The sequence below is a fragment of the Tyto alba genome, unplaced genomic scaffold (genome assembly GCF_018691265.1).
Source record: "Tyto alba isolate M040663 unplaced genomic scaffold, T.alba_DEE_v4.0 Super-Scaffold_44, whole genome shotgun sequence".
Classification (NCBI taxonomy): domain Eukaryota; kingdom Metazoa; phylum Chordata; class Aves; order Strigiformes; family Tytonidae; genus Tyto; species Tyto alba.
In genome coordinates, this window is record NW_024881320.1 from 15,101,836 (window position 1) to 15,116,669 (window position 14,834).

The 14,834-nt window shown below is 68.8% G+C and overlaps 1 protein-coding gene across 9 annotated transcripts; it reads left to right on the top strand.

Annotated features, from left to right (window-relative positions):
- Window positions 1-3,023: 3,023 nt before the first annotated feature.
- EMID1 (EMI domain containing 1) lies at window positions 3,024-14,820 on the top strand. 9 transcript variants are annotated; one of them, XM_042805659.1, is made up of 15 exons: window positions 3,024-3,275; window positions 5,965-6,078; window positions 6,211-6,317; window positions 8,481-8,570; window positions 8,649-8,710; window positions 8,866-8,992; window positions 9,404-9,502; window positions 9,747-9,884; window positions 10,175-10,261; window positions 10,376-10,428; window positions 10,533-10,586; window positions 10,747-10,791; window positions 10,876-10,920; window positions 11,611-11,695; window positions 14,177-14,820. In XM_042805659.1, the coding sequence occupies exons 1-15, from the start codon at window positions 3,091-3,093 to the stop codon at window positions 14,305-14,307; spliced, it is 1,422 nt and encodes a 473-aa protein (XP_042661593.1). In that variant the 5' UTR covers window positions 3,024-3,090; the 3' UTR covers window positions 14,308-14,820. The 9 variants fall into 9 exon arrangements, with proteins under 9 accessions (XP_042661593.1, XP_042661589.1, XP_042661590.1 ...); XM_042805655.1 differs by lacking the exon at window positions 11,611-11,695 and adding an exon at window positions 12,538-12,628; XM_042805656.1 differs by lacking the exon at window positions 11,611-11,695 and adding an exon at window positions 12,538-12,628 and having other exon boundaries at window positions 8,484-8,570.
- Window positions 14,821-14,834: the final 14 nt, after the last annotated feature.

Genomic DNA, 14,834 nt, shown 5'->3' on the forward strand with positions numbered 1-14,834 from the left:
GGGGTCGAGCACGGGGACACCCACCCGACCCTGTGTCCATCCCCACAGTGGGGGACTCAGCGCCCCGTCGGGACAGGCAGGAGCCACCCCATCCATGCAATGAGCTGCACCCAGGTCTCATGCTGGGAGCCAGCCCCGGGGCAAATGGGGCTGGGGGCTGGCACTCTATGCCACGGGGTGGGGGTCCCGGGGGGCTGCTTTGTGAGCCCCATCAGCCTCTCCCCATCCCAGTATGCCCCGCACCCCACTGGGAGCCACGCTGGGAGGGCACGTGCTGTTTGGGGAGCCGATGGGGTCACAGAGGTAGTTTGGGGGACGGAGAGCTGGGGACATCGGTGGGGACATGGGGCAGGGCCCTGTGGGCACTAATAGGGCGTAATTGCCCTGAGGGCCACCGCCCCTCCCCTGCCAGCCCTCCCCTGGCCCAGGGGCCTCATTTAAATTCAGCTCTGAGCCCTGGTCCCTGCCCAGGCCATGGCACAGGGGTGTGGAGCTGGGACAGGGACATGGCATGGGGACACGGAGCCAGGGCAGGGACCTGGAGCTGGGACACGATATAGGGACACGGAGCTGGGATGGGGATATGACATGGGGACCTCGAGCTGGGTCACGGCATGGTGACACAGAGCCAGGGCAAGGACCTGGAGCTGGGCTGAGGAGGTGGCATGGGGACATGGAGCCAGGACAGGGACATGTCATGGGGACCTGGAACTGGGACAGAGACGTGGGGCAGGGACCTGGAGCCAGGCTGAAACGCACCTGAGGAGCTCTGGGGGGATTCAAGCCATCAAGCAGGGGGTGGCCATGGGTGAGGGGACCCCAGGGCTGGGTGGGGTCACTCAGGGGAGCTGTGGGGACCAGGTCCCGTGCAGCCCAAAGCTGGGCCCTGCGCGCTCAGCTTTGGGCTGGGGACATCATGGGACAAACATCAGGAAGCAGTGGGAACGGGGATGCCCCACTTTGGGGGACAAGACTGGGGACCCCACTATCTGCAACCCCCCCCCGGGGCTGCCGGAGGGAGCCTGCCAAAGCCAAGCAGTATCCATCCCGCCGGCACTGAGCCCCCACAGCACCCCAGCCCTGTCCCCACTGTTCATGTGGGGGGACCACCAAGACCTGGGGGGGGGGGGTGTGTGTGCTCACGTGCACCGTGCGGTGCGATACCCACCCACCCCCACCCAAGGGCCCCCACCGGACCCTGGGCGCTCAACCACAGCCGTGTTTAGTCTGAGGAGGAGTGTGAGTGATCTTCGGCTCCTCCAAGCACCCACGAGGGTAAACAGCACATCCCGGGCCCCGTGGCATGGACACGCGGGGGCCAGGTTGCCAGCTGTGCTGTGGGGGGACCAGGGAGGGGTCTGGCCCAGTCCACACACACACACACACACACCCCCCCAGTGCTCTGACCACCAAGGGGGGCTGGCAGGGCTCCCCCTGGGGAGTCGGGGCAATGTGTCCCCCCCTCTAGGTGTGGGTGCATGCTTTGGGGGTGCATCCCCCCCCCCCCCGACCTGTGCCATGCCAGCTCCCCACTTACCCCACTGCGTGAGTACACCCACCTAGCAGAGGAAGGTGGCACCCATGGGTGCGGGGGGGGGGGTGGGGGGTGGGCCTCGTGGGAGCATTCCCTCATCCACTCCAGAGCAGAGTCCTGCCCTGCTTGTCCCCCCCCCCCCCCCGCCTCGAGCCCAGCTCCAGCCTTCCAGGGCTCTCCCCAGGCAGGGGGGGTGTGTGTGTGTGGAAATTGCAGCTCCCCATCTCACCCCCCTCCCCTCCCCCCCCCCAGTTTGGGGGGCCCTGATGCCAGGGGTCCCCGCTGTCTCTGTGGGAAGGAGCACAGCGGGTTCACAGATGAGCGACCACCCGGACGCCTGGGTTCCCCACGCAGGCGGGGGTGGGTGCTGACAGCCTTGATCAGGGGGCTGAGGCCCCCACCCACAGCCCGCAGGGGAGAGAGCCGGGGGGGTCCCGGGGTGCTGCCGGTACGGGGATGTGTCCCCAGACACGGACAGACAGACAGACACACATGCACACGCACACAGTGCCTGTAGGGCCCCCCCCCCCCTCAACCCCCCCCCACACACTGACACCCCCGGCAGGGACCACCCATGCACGCCCATGCACACACACGGCCTCCTTGCACGCCCCGACACAGGGACCACACACACACACACATGGAAGAGGCAGCCGGAAGAACAGCCGGAGACAGACAGACAGGCAGACAGACAGGCGGATGTACACACACCCGGGCCGAGTACACGCACGTCCGCACGGGTAGACACGACCACACCTGCATGTGCACAGACACGCGTGGACCCGCAGCACATCGCACACGGACAGGCAGGCGGGCCCACGGGTGTGGGCACGGGGACACACAGACGCGCGCACGCACGCACGCACACGCGTGGGTACCCTCGCACACGCGACGCACACACATTCGCGCATGTGTGCGTACCCAGGCGCCCGCAGAGGCACACGTGTGTGCGAAGCCATGCGCACACAGACGTGTACCCAAGCACACACAGAAGCACACGCGGGTAAACCCACGCGCACACACATGCCTACCTATGCACACGCATGCGTGCATACGCAGCGACGCACACACGCGTGTACCCAAGCACACACATGTGTGACCTCAGGCACATACACGGACACACGCGTGTGTCCCCACGCACCCACAGGGACGCCCACACGCCCGTGTCCCCACGCAGAGGGACGCCGAGGGGTTCACACCCGGGACACACTCGCTCAGACCGGGACCAAGGTCCCGCATCTGGGCCCAGCCCCCCGCAACGGGCCCCCCCCGACTCCCCCCGGGCTGTGCCTCGACGGGGCCCCTCCAATCCTGCCCCCCCCGCCAGTGTGTGTGCGTGTATCCCCCCCAAATTGTGCCCCTCCCCATGTCCGTGCCGCCAGCGGGACCCCCGGGCCAGCGGGGCGGGAGGCGGGGGGACGGGGGGGGGGGGTCCCTCCTCCTCCTCCTTCATCCCTCCTCCTTCATCCCTCCTCCTCCTCCTCCCCTCCCCCTCCCGCCGCCCCGCTCGGTGCCGGTGCCGGTGCCCGGTCTCACGCCGAGCCCAGCGGAGCGGCATGGCGGGCGGGGGGCCCTGCCGCCGCTGCCTGCCCCTGCCTGTACCCCTGCCTGTACCCCTGCCTGTACCCCTGCCTGTACCCCTGCCTGTACCCCTGCGGCTCTGCCTCTGCCTCTGCTGCCTGCTGCTGCCGCCCGCCGCCGGCTCCTGGAGCCCGGCCGTGCTGCAGCCGGCCGCCCGCAGGTACCGGTACCGGGGGGGGGGGGGGGGGGGGGGGGGGATGTCGGGACACCGGGGAGATGGAGCGAAGGGACCGAAGTGTGGAGGGGGAGGGGTGTCCGGGCACGGGGGACACCGGGCACGGAGCGTGGGTGGCAGCGGGGAGATGGGGATGTGGGTACCAGAAGGCATTGGGGAGCTCTGGGTACGGGGGGCAGCGGGTAGCGGGCAGGGGGGGCTCTGGGTACAGGGGGGCTTTGGGTACCGGGTATGGGGGGCTCTGGGTACTGGGTATCGGGGGCTCCGGGTACAGGGGGGCTCTGGGTACCGGTTATGGGGGGCTCTGGGTACTGGGTATCGGGGGCTCCGGGTACAGGGGGGCTCTGGGTACCGGGTATGGGGGGGCTCTGGGTACAGGGGGGCTCTGGGTACCGGGTATGGGGGGCTCTGGGTACAGGGGGGCTCTGGGTACCGGGTATGGGGGGCTCTGGGTACAGGGGGGCTCTGGGTACCGGGTATGGGGGGGCTCTGGGTACAGGGGGGCTCTGGGTACCGGGTATGGGGGGGCTCTGGGTACTGGGTATCGGGGGTTCTGGGTACAGGGGGGCTCTGGGTACCGGGTATGGGGGGGCTCTGGGTACTGGGAGGCACTGGCTGCTGGGGATGGCAGGGCAGGAGCTGCTTGATCCGTGCTGCTGGGGCTACCAGGGCTGGGGAGGCTGGGGGGCTTCTGGGGCTGGGGCTTACTGGGGGATACTGGGGCCAGAAGGACTTACTGGGGCTGGGGGATACTGGAGCTAGCGGGATGTACTGGGGCTGGGAGTTACTGGGGCTGGGGGTTACTGGGGCTAGCAGGAGTTACTGGGGCTTACTAGGGGGTTACTGGGGCTAGTAGGACTTACTGGGGCTAGCATCACTGCTGGGGTTATGAGAGCTCCCAGGACTAGCAGGGTGCTGGGGCTACCGGGGTTGCCTGGGCACACTGGGACTGCTGGGGCTGGCGTGGGGTGAGTGGCCCCAGCCCCAGGGTCCTGCCCGTCCCTGCGAGGTGGATGGGGCCGGGGCAGCCCGCTGCCCGGTTTGGGGGGCCGTGGTCTCTGTCCCCACGGTCCCATCCTAACAGAGCGGCAGGGGGGTGGCGGGGGGGTTGTTTACAGGAAATCTTTGGCTCTGGCCGTGGCTCCGGCACCGGATTGCCGGGACCTCCCGGTTCCGCTCGGGTCGGCGAGGCGACGGGCAGAAGCTGCCTCATTTCCCCTTCCCCTCCCGGCCAAGCCCAGGAAGCCCCCAGCGCCTTGGCACTACCCTGCTGTGTCCCCCCCCGGGAGCCCCCCAACCCGCCACCTTGCCATTGGCATCAAGGGGCCTGCAAGCCCCTCGCCCCCATCCTTCTCGGGCTAGCTCATCGCTGGCGTCCCACGTGCCCAAGCTGAGGGGCATGAAGCCAACAGGCTGGTTTGGGGAAGGGGGGTGGGATTCAGACCCAACCCCAAGGTGGGTTTTGCCCCAGGTACGCGCATGCCCCGGCAGCAGAGCCCTGGCGCGCTCGGTGCACGAGTGCCGGCCCGGCAGCGGTGGGGGGGGGGGGGCCGGGTCAGGCTGGGCCATGCGAGTGCTCACACGCCGATGCCCGCCAGCTCCTGCCCCGCTCCCCGGGAGGGCATTCCCCCACGTCCTCCCTCTGCCAGGCGGGAGGCAAAACGGGCCGGGACCCGTCCCCATCCCCATCCCCGCGGGCGCCTGGCACCGCTGCTGCGCCGGTGTGGCTGCCTCCCGTGCCACCCCCGTGTGCGTGGGCAGCATCGCCCGGGAGCTGGATGCCCACCCGGAGTGTGTGGACACGATATCGAGGAGGGGGGGGGGGGGGTGTCACCCTGGGTAAGGGGGGGCCTGGTGGTGCCGCGGCCCCCCGGGACCCCGCTTGGCATCGCGGGGCGGCAGCAGCAGCGTGGAGACAGCCCCGGCGGGCTCGGCGCTTTCGTAGCCCTGGCACGGGGCCCGCCTGGGCCGCTGCCCGGCCGGAAAGCCCTGTGCCACCCTGCTGTGCCCCCCCCCCCCCCCCCGGCACCTCCCAGACAATTGTCCCCCCCGCGGCGCCCACTCGTCCCCGCCGCCACCCGCCTCCCTGCTCGCAGGGGTTGTGCAGCGCCGCGGCTCCCCCGAAAAGCTCGGGTTTGTGACCCAAATTGCACAGCCTCGGAGTTTGGAGCCGCCGAGGGTACCGCGAGTCCCTCCTGCCGCGGGGAGGGGGGGGCCACTCGGCGTTGTGACACTGGCGTCCCCCCCCCTCCCCTCTGAAGGGGGGAAACTGAGGCTGGGAGGGGATGCCCGGGGCAGGCGGGGTGGGCAGAGCCTGGCATGAGGAGCCGGCGTGGGGCGAGCAGGCGGCCGAAGAAAGGAGCCTTTGTGTGGGGTGGGCCGGGGGCGCAGGGGGGGGGCTCCGGGCCCCGCTCCAGGCCAGCCGGCGCCAGCGCCGTGCCGGGCTGGGAATGCAGCAGGAATGCAGGGGGGGTCCCAGCTCCCCCCTCAGCCGTGCCAGGGCAGCCCCCCGCCCTGGATGGTCCCCCATGGGCACCCTGAAAACTGGGGGTGGGCATCTCCCGGGGTAGTTTGGCGGGCAGGACCCCATGGGATGAGGAGGGGGGGACACCCTGGGTGGCACTGCCACCTCCTCCAGCCCCGTGGTTGACAGCGTTGGTGGTTTCCCTTCCAGCAACTGGTGCTCCTACACGGTGACACGGACGGTGTCGTGCCACGTCCAGAACGGCACTTTCCTCCAACGGGTCTTCCAGGGCTGCCGCTGGCCCCTGGCCTGCAGCGGGGGCAGGTGAGAGGTGCCACCAAGGTCCCCTGGGAGCGGGCACCTGGCATCCTGCCCCAGCACCCTGGGGTGCTCTGCTGCCCCCCGGGGTTTCAGGCCCTGGGATGGGTCTAAAAGCGCTGCCCCGCTCTGTGCCAGCAGCTACCGCGCCGTCGTCCGGCCCATCTACAGGGTGACCTACAAGACGCTCACGGCGCTGGAGTGGAGGTGCTGCCCCGGGCACGCCGGCGCCAACTGCGAGGAAGGTGGGAGCCCGCACAGCCGTGGGAAGGGGCCTCATCCTGCCCTGGTGCTGGGCTTCTGGTTCTTTCCACAGCTGGGGTGGGGTGGGGATGAGAGGGGTGGGTGGAGTGTGGACCCATGGGTGGGTGGGAGGATGTTCCGATGGGTGGGTGGATGGATGGATGGATGGATGGATGGATGGATGGATGGATGGATGGATGGATGGATGGATGGATGGATGGATGGATGGATGGATGGGTGGATGGATGGGTGGATGTTCTGTGTGGGTGGATAAAGGGATGGATGGATGTTCCCATGGGTGGGTGAGTGGAGGGATGGATAGGTGGATGTTCCTGTGGGTGGGTGAGTGGGTGGATGGATGGATGTTCTTCTGTTTGGGTGGATGAAGGAATGGATAAATGGGTGGATGATCTCGTGGGTGGGTGGATGGATGGATGGATGGATGGATGGATGGATGGATGGATGGATGGATGGATGGATGGATGGGTGGGTGGGTGGGTGGGTGGGTGGGTGGGAGAATGGATGGATGTTCCTGTGTGGGTGGGTAGACAGATGGACGGGATGGACGGGTGGATGCCCATGGGTGGGTCAATGGATGGATGAATGGCTAAGTGGATAGATGGCTTGCTGGATGTCCCTGTGTCAGTGGGTGGGTGGATAGGTGGGTGGAAGTCCCTGCATGTGGATGGATGAGTGGGTGCCTAGACAGAGAGAGATTCTTGTGAGTGGGTGGGTGGCCAGACGGGTGGATGGCCCTATGTTTGGCAGGACAGGTAGATGAAGGGGCGGGTGGGCAGATGGATGCTTGGTTGGCCGTGCCTGGGGGTGGGTAAGTGGAGAGGGTGATAGATGGATGGGATGCGGGTGGATGGACAGACAGATGGACAGATGTCTCCTCGGCAGCCAGCCCCCAGCCTGTCTTCTTACTTGTTGGGGGGGATGATGTCCTTGTCCCCATTGTCACCCGCATCCTCCTCTCTCCCTCTCCCCAGCGCCCCCGACTGCGGGTCCCCAGCCTGGCCCCAGCTCTGCGAGGGAGGGGGGCGGATCGGGGGCTGTAGGGTCAGTGGGGGGGCACCCAGGGGTGGGGGCACCCTGGGGACAGCTGGGTGGCACCGAGGGCCTGCAGGACAGTGGCTGGCACGAGGGGCTCCGGAGCCAGCTGGGTGGCAGCATCGCAGGAGGAGGCGGGGGGGCTCTTCCTCCTCCTCCTCCTCCTCCTCCTCTTCCTCTGTGCGTGCTTGGCCGGGTGCCTCACATCTGGGCCCGCTTAGGACGGCGCTGGCTGTCCCCTGCAGCATGGTGGTGGCTGTGCTGGGGTGGGGTGGCAGCTGGGAGGGGGGGGGAAGCGGGGGGGCACGATGCCAACGGCTCTGCTCCAGACACCCCTTTCCTGCCGCGCCGGGTGGCCCCGAGCCACGGTCCCCAGGGTCCCTCGGTGGGGACGAGGGGCTGGGACCCTGAAATGGGTCGTGGATGTGGGCAGTGTCCCCAGGAATGTGCCCCCCCGCCCCCCCAATCCACCCCCGGAGCTGGGGCCGGGGGGGTGTTGCTGGGGGGAGCTGGCTGGGGGCCATGGGGGTGTTGGGGGGGATGGGGTTCAGGTCTGCGGGGGGAGTTAGGGGGCCCTGGCTCAGGGTTAGGGGGTGAGTTTGGGCGATCTGGTGTGTGGTCATGGGTGGGTTTGGGGGGGTCTTGCTCAGGGTCAAGGGTGGGTTTGAGGGGAGGGGGTCTGGTTCAGGACCGTGGGGGGTTTGGCTCAGGATTATGGGGTTGGTTGGAGGGATCTGACGTGTGTTCATGGGTGGGTTTGGGGGGAGTCTGGTTCAGGATGATGGGGGGGTTTGGGGGGCTCCAGCTCAGGATCATGGAGGGGGTGGGTTTGGGAGGATCTGGCTGCTCACACATGGGTTCAAGGAGGGTCTGGCTTGGAGCCGTGGGGGGGACCTGCCCTGGGGCCACGCACGGGTGGTTTTGGGGCTCTGAGCCTCACCCAGAGCGAGGATGGGGCAGAAGCAGCAGGAGCCCCTGTACCTCCCCCCTGTTTTGGGGTGAGGGGCAGCAGGCTTTGCCAGCCTCGTGGCCCTTGGTCTCCCACCAGAGGTAATGCATTGGGGAGCAGGGGGGGGGGTATTCCCCTTTCCTGACCGCCTCCCTCACCTCAGCAGAGGCTCACACCTTCCTCGCCCTGCGGGACACCGGGCGCCCCAGCACTGCCCCACGCCGGCCCCCCCTGCGCCCCACAGCTTTCTCAGGTGGGTCCCTCCCCAAGCCAGCCACATTGGTGGCCCCCCAACCTGACCACCCGTGCCCACCCGCTTTCCCCCCTGCAGGGTGCCTGAACTGCAGCCGTGTCGGGGAGCTGACAGCCCGGCTCGCCACGCTCGAGGCGCAGGTGAACCCCGCACCGTGCCACCAACCCGGGGTCCAGCCACCTCCCTGGCTCACCGTGCCAACCCCTTCAGGGCCACAGGAGCCCGAGGCAGAGGGGGGGGTGTCACCTTATGGTGTCCCCCACTGTGGCAACCAACCTTCCCATCTCATTGCCAGGTGGCCCGGCTGTCGGTGGCTGAACCCCCCACCCCTCCGACACCCAAAGGCAGCCCCTCGGGCAGGGGGACGGAAACTGGGCAGCTCTGGGGGTCCCCAGCCGCCCGTGGGAGCCCTGGGGATGATGGTAAGGCAGGCAGCTCCCCCCTCCCCAACCCCCCACATCCTGCAGCACTGCACCTGGGTGTTACCAGTATTTGGAGGGGGGGGGACTGGGGGACTCCCCTCTTGGAGCCCATCACCTTGAAGCCCCCCCCCCAGCCACCCCCAGCTCTGACATTGAGCCACACGTGGGGACTAGGCCAGCTCTGGGGAGGGTCTAAAGGGCTTTGTCCACCCCCCTCAGTGCTTTGGTTTGGGGCATGGTGGGGGCACCAGTGTGGGGTGCCCCCCAGCCCCCACCCCCAACCGATGCTCTCCCCACCCACACCAGGGTTGCAGCGGGGAGCTGTGACGGTGGGGACTGGGTTTGGGTGGGGGGGCACCCACCGAGGGGCTATCCCTGGGGTGCTCCCCTAAGGGTGCTGCTCGGCTGCAGGGAGACCAGGCTCGCGGGGGCCCCCCGGCCCCAAGGGAGACGCGGGAGGACGGGGACCATCAGGCATTCCCGGGGTGAAGGGTCCAACGGGGCCACCAGGTAAGGGGGGACAGGGAGCCCCGGTGAGGGAAGGGGGGGGGGGGGGGGGGGGGGTGTCCCACCCCATTGCCTGCCTCCAGCCAAGCACCCCCCTCCCAGCAGGCAGATCTCAGGAGGCCGTGCAGCGGTTTTGGGGCTCAGAAAGGCTCCAGCGCTGCACAGCTTCAGGCATTGGGAGTTTAACAGGCACACACACACACCCCCCCCCCCCCCCCAATATTTACCCTCCTTTTCCTCCCTGCAGGTCCCCCCGGCCCCCCAGGACCACCCGGTCGGGATGGAGCCAGGGGACTCCCCGGAGAGAAGGGGTTACCCGGGCCCCCCGGGCCCCCAGGCCCCCCTGCCCCCGTGGGGCCAGTGATACCCCGCATAGCTGAGCCCAGTAAGAAGGGTCTGGGGGGGGTGGGGGTGGGTGTCCCCTCCCTGGCCTGACCCCAAGGATGGGGACTGGGGGGGGGCGGGGCTGTACCCTGGCAGAGCATCCCTGCCCTGGCAATGGGGCTGGGGGGGGCAGCCTGGCCGTGGGGAGGGGGCTGCAGGGTCTGGTGGGAGCATCACTCGTGCTGGGGGCGGGGTGGCCAGATCCTGCCTGGCCGGGTGGTACTGGGAGCCCCGGGGAGCGGGGGGGGGGTGTGTGTCTGGCCCCTGCCCACCACCCATGCTCTCCCCCAGGGGACCCGCTCCTCTCCAACACCTTCACCGAAGCCGCCGGGGGTATCGTGGGTCCCGTCGGACCCCCCGGGCCTGTGGGGCCGATGGGTGAGTTCCCTACCCCCCCCCCAAGTCCCTACCCCCCCTTCCACCCCAGCACTTTGCGGGTGCGCTGGTGTGGGGTGCCACGCTGAGCTGTGACCCCCTCCCCTCTCCTTGCAGGTCCCCCCGGCCCTCCGGGTCCCATCGGGCCACCCGGCCCCCCAGGACCCGATGTAAGTGCTGGGAGCGCCAGGGTGGGGGGTGCATGGGGTGGGCTGAGCCCCCCCCCCCCAGACCCTTCCCTGCGGCTGATGGCACCCACCTTGTCCTTGCACAGGGTAGAGCTGGGGCACCCGGAGCTGCTGGCCCCCCCGGGGAGAAGGGAGACAGGGTGAGTCCCCGCCAGCCCAGCACCGTGACACGAGTTGGGGAGGTCTCAGCAGGGGATGTCTGCCGGCATCTCCCGCTGCGGGGGGTGTGTGTGTGTGTATGGAGGGGGGGTGTGTGGCCATGCCCCACAAAGGTTCTGACGGGCTCTCTCCCCCTGCCAGGGTCCCCAGGGCCACCCAGGCAGCCGCGGGCAGGACGGGGCACAGGTACGTTGCTGGGTCAGGCCCCCCCGGGCCACAGCCCCCCCGTGCCCCCCCCCCCTGCCAGGCCCTCTCCTTTCTGTGTTTCAGGGCGAGCCGGGCCCCAGGGGCGAGCCGGGCGAGAAGGGCACTTGGGTGAGTGGTGGGGGGGCACCGGGGACAGGAGGGGGGGGACATCGGTACTGGTGGGGGGGTCAGCCATCCATCGGTGCTGGGGGGGGAGGTGATGGGTGTAGGGGGGAACCCCAGCCCCCCCTCCCCTGCTCTCCCCCATGTCTCATCCCTGGGCATGGTGACATGGGGGGGGGGGGGGGTGGTACAGCTGTGCCCAGTGCCCTTGTCCCATCCCTGGGACCCCAACAACAGACTGGGGGTCCCCAGCTGTGCCCTGCGCTCCTATCTCACCCCTGGGACCCCCAACAGTGGCATGGGGGGGTCCCTGGCTAGGCTTGTTCCCACCCCCCCCCCCCCCATCTGAATGCTGGGGCAGAGGGGGGCCACCCCTGCACACTGTCTTCTCCCATGGGGGATGTCACACCATCAGCACAGCCCCCCCTGTTCTTGGGAGCATGATGGGGTGCAGAGCCACCCTCCCTCCCCCTGGGACCCCCCCAGCACGGGGAGGGCACAGGGTGGGCTCAGACTCACCAGGAGTAGGGCTGGGTGCCCCCCCCGGGGGTACCCCCACTCCTTCTCCTGGTGTCAGGGGGTGCCGGGAGGTGGGGGGGTTCCCGTGTCCCCTCTGTGCCACCCCCCTCTGCCCCAGGGGAGGTGGCCCAAGACCTGCCCCCCCCCCCCTCACCCCCGCCCCTCTCTTCTCCCCAGGGGGAGGGTTTGCACCAGCTCCGCGAGGCGCTGAAGATTTTAGCGGAGAGGGTTTTAATCTTGGAAACAATGATTGGGCTCTACGGTGAGTAGGGGGGGGCCAGCCCGGGCCACGGGAGGGGATGGGGACCCCCGGGGTGACCCCCGCTCTGCGGGGTGGCCCCCCATCCCCGCCAGCAGGTCACCAGGCCCCCATGACGTCACGGTGGCTCGCTGATGTCACGGAGCTGCGGGGAGGGGGTCCCTCGGCACCCCCTCTCCTCCACCACAGGGGGCTGGGCAACGGGGGCAAGGCCCCGCCTTGGCTGTGGTGTGATGTCATCAGCTGCGCATGAGGTCATCACCCGCACTGTGGCATCGTGGCCAGCACTGGGGGGGGCCACTGGGGCACCCCTTGCCTGGGCTGGGCACCCCAGGAACCCTCCCCCGGGCACTGCCCAGGGTGCCCACCTCGGGCAGGGACACCCGTGACCAGTCTCTGTCTTGGGGACAAAGCCAGTGGCCCCCCCCAGGCTGGTTGGGGATGTGTCCCCCCCCTCCATGTGTCTGGGGGCTCAGCATGCTGGGGGGGGGACTTGCCCGGGCAGGGGACAGCCGTGTCCCCATCAGGGCGCTGCCGGGGACATGGAGGCTGCCATAGGGTCAGCGCAAGGGACCCCCCAGCCCCTCCTTGGACCCACAGGGATCCCCCCTGGGGCCACAGGATCCCCCGGCACCCCCCTCTGAGACCAGGAGGAGCACCCTCCCGGGAGACCTGGCACCCCCCTACCCATTGCGCTGGCACCCCCACCCCCCACCCCCCCCCGCCGGGGCTGCACCCACGCTATGCCACCCACGCCGTGCTATGCCACCCACGCCGTGCCACCCGTGCCGTGCCCGCCGCACGGGCGAACACGCGCTCTGCTCTGCTCTCTCACTCTCCCCCAGGCCAGTAGCTTCCAAACCCTCCTGCGGCAGCAGGCCCGGCTGGAGGTCCTGGCTAGAAGGGTCACCTTGCTGGAAGCCATCATCTGGCCAGGTAACCGCGCCGCCTTCCCTCCTCCCCTCCCCGCATGAGCTGGGGCGCGCCGCGGCCCCCCCACCCCCTCACCCACCCCCCCCCCGAGAGCGGGCATGGAGCACGGGGGGCTGTAGCCCCTGGGAGCAGGTCCCTGGAGCCCCCCAAGGCCAAGGGAGACCATGGAGCCCCTCTTGGATTGAGAGACAACCATTGGAGACCCTCTCGGACCAAGGGAAACCCTGGAGCTCCCCAAGGATCAAGGGCGACCATGGAGCCCTTCTCAAACCTTGGGAGACCCGTGGAACCCCACCAGGGTCAAGGGAGACCCGTGGAGATCCTCTTGGATTAAGAGGGAGGACCATAGGGACCCTCTCGGGTTAAAGGAAGCCTTGGAGCTCCTTGGGCCAGGGGAAACCCTGGAGCTCCCCTTGGATTGAGAGAGAGCACCGCAGAGACCCTCTTGGACCAAGGGAAACCCTGGAGCTCCCCAAGTATCAAGGGAGACCATGGAGCCCTTCTCAAACCGTGGGAGACCCGTGGAGATCCTCTTGGATTAAGAGGGAGGACCATGGAGACTTTCTTGGGCCAAGAGAAGCCTTGGAGCTCCTTGGGTCAGGGAAAACCCTGGAGCTTCTCTTGGGCCAAGGGAAACCCTGGAGCTCCCCTTGGATTGAGAGAGAGCACCACGGAGACCCTCTTGGACCAAGGGAAACCCTGATGCTCCTCAAGGATCAAGGGAAACCATGGAGCCCTTCTCAAACCGTGGGAGACCCGTGGAGATCCTCTTGGATTAAGAGGGAGGACCATGGGGACCCTCTCGGGCTAAGGGAAACCTTGGAGCTCCTTGGGCCAGGGGAAACCCTGGAGCTTCTCTTGGGCCAAGGGAAACCCTGGAGCTCCCCAAGGATCAAGGGAGACCCTGGAGCCCCACAGGGCCAAGGGAGCCCCTCTCAAACCAGGGAGACCCACGGAGACCCTCTTGGACCCTCAAGGCAGCTCCTGGAGCTCCCCAAAGCTGAAGGGAGGTCCTGGAGGAGCCCTTCAACCCGGGGAGCCCCTGGAGCTCCAAGGATGGAGGGAGCCCCTGGACCCCGCCTTGACCCAAGGGAGATGCCAGTGCCCTGCCCCCACCATGCCAGGGCGCCCAGCTGGGGGGGTGGTGGGTGCTTCCCCCCCCCCCCCCCCCCCTTTCCTTCCCCTCGCCTCCGCATCCACTTCCAACTGTGCTTTCCTGCAGGGGGGACCCCGGCTCTCGGGGTGCCGGCCAGGGGTGCCAGGCAGGGGGGGTGCCAGCCGGGGGGTCCTCGTGTGTCCCCCTCCCCCCCGCCCTGGTCCCAGTGTGCCTCTCCCAGTGTCCCCCTCCCTGGGGACAGACGGAGCCGTGGAGCTCCACGCGTGGCCGTGGAGTAATGAACCCTATTTCTGTGGGGCAGGGGACCCCCCACCCGCAGCACCTGATGCCAGGGGGACTTTTTTTTTTTTGGGGGGGGGGGTGGGGTGTGGATGGGGGGGTTGGTGTCTGGCATCCCACTGCCTCCTGATGCCTCTCTCCTTTCCTCCCCGCAGAACCAGAGCCCGGCTCGGGCAGTGGCCCCCCCGGCACCGCAGTGCCCGGGCCCCCCCGCGGCAAGCGCGGCAGCGGCCAGCTCCCCTACCGCATCGTAGCCCCCCACCGGCAGCCCCCTGGCAAGCAGTAATGGAGCCTAAGGAAGCGGGGGGGGGGGGGGGGGAATGTCACCCCCTGTCACCCCCCCACCCTGCACCCACCGCCGTGTCAGTCTGGGCAGGAGCATTGCCCCAGGGTGGGGGGGTGGGGGCAGGATGGGGGTCACCCCCCCCATATCCCCCGGCCCTGCAGGGCTCTTGGTGCTAGCCGGTGACACGGCACCGGCCCCCCCTCGACGCTTTGTCCCCCATTACTGCCGCTTGAACCCCCACCCGGGGAGGGGGGAGGGAGGAAAAGGGGTCCCAGGGCCCCCCCGCCCCATTTCTGACCCCCCCCACCCCCCACCCCAATGTGCAGCTCTGGGGGTGCTTAATACCTTCCCCAGCCTGACCCCCCGTGGCCACGCCCCGCGCCAGGGAAGCGGCTGTGGGAGGGGGTCAGCAGTGGGGACCCCCCCCCCACGGGTGGGGACCCCCACTACACCGCCCGCTTCGTCCCGCTGCTTTTGGGACCCTTGAGGTCATTAAACACCTCCTGAACCCGTGTCCTGTGGCGGTC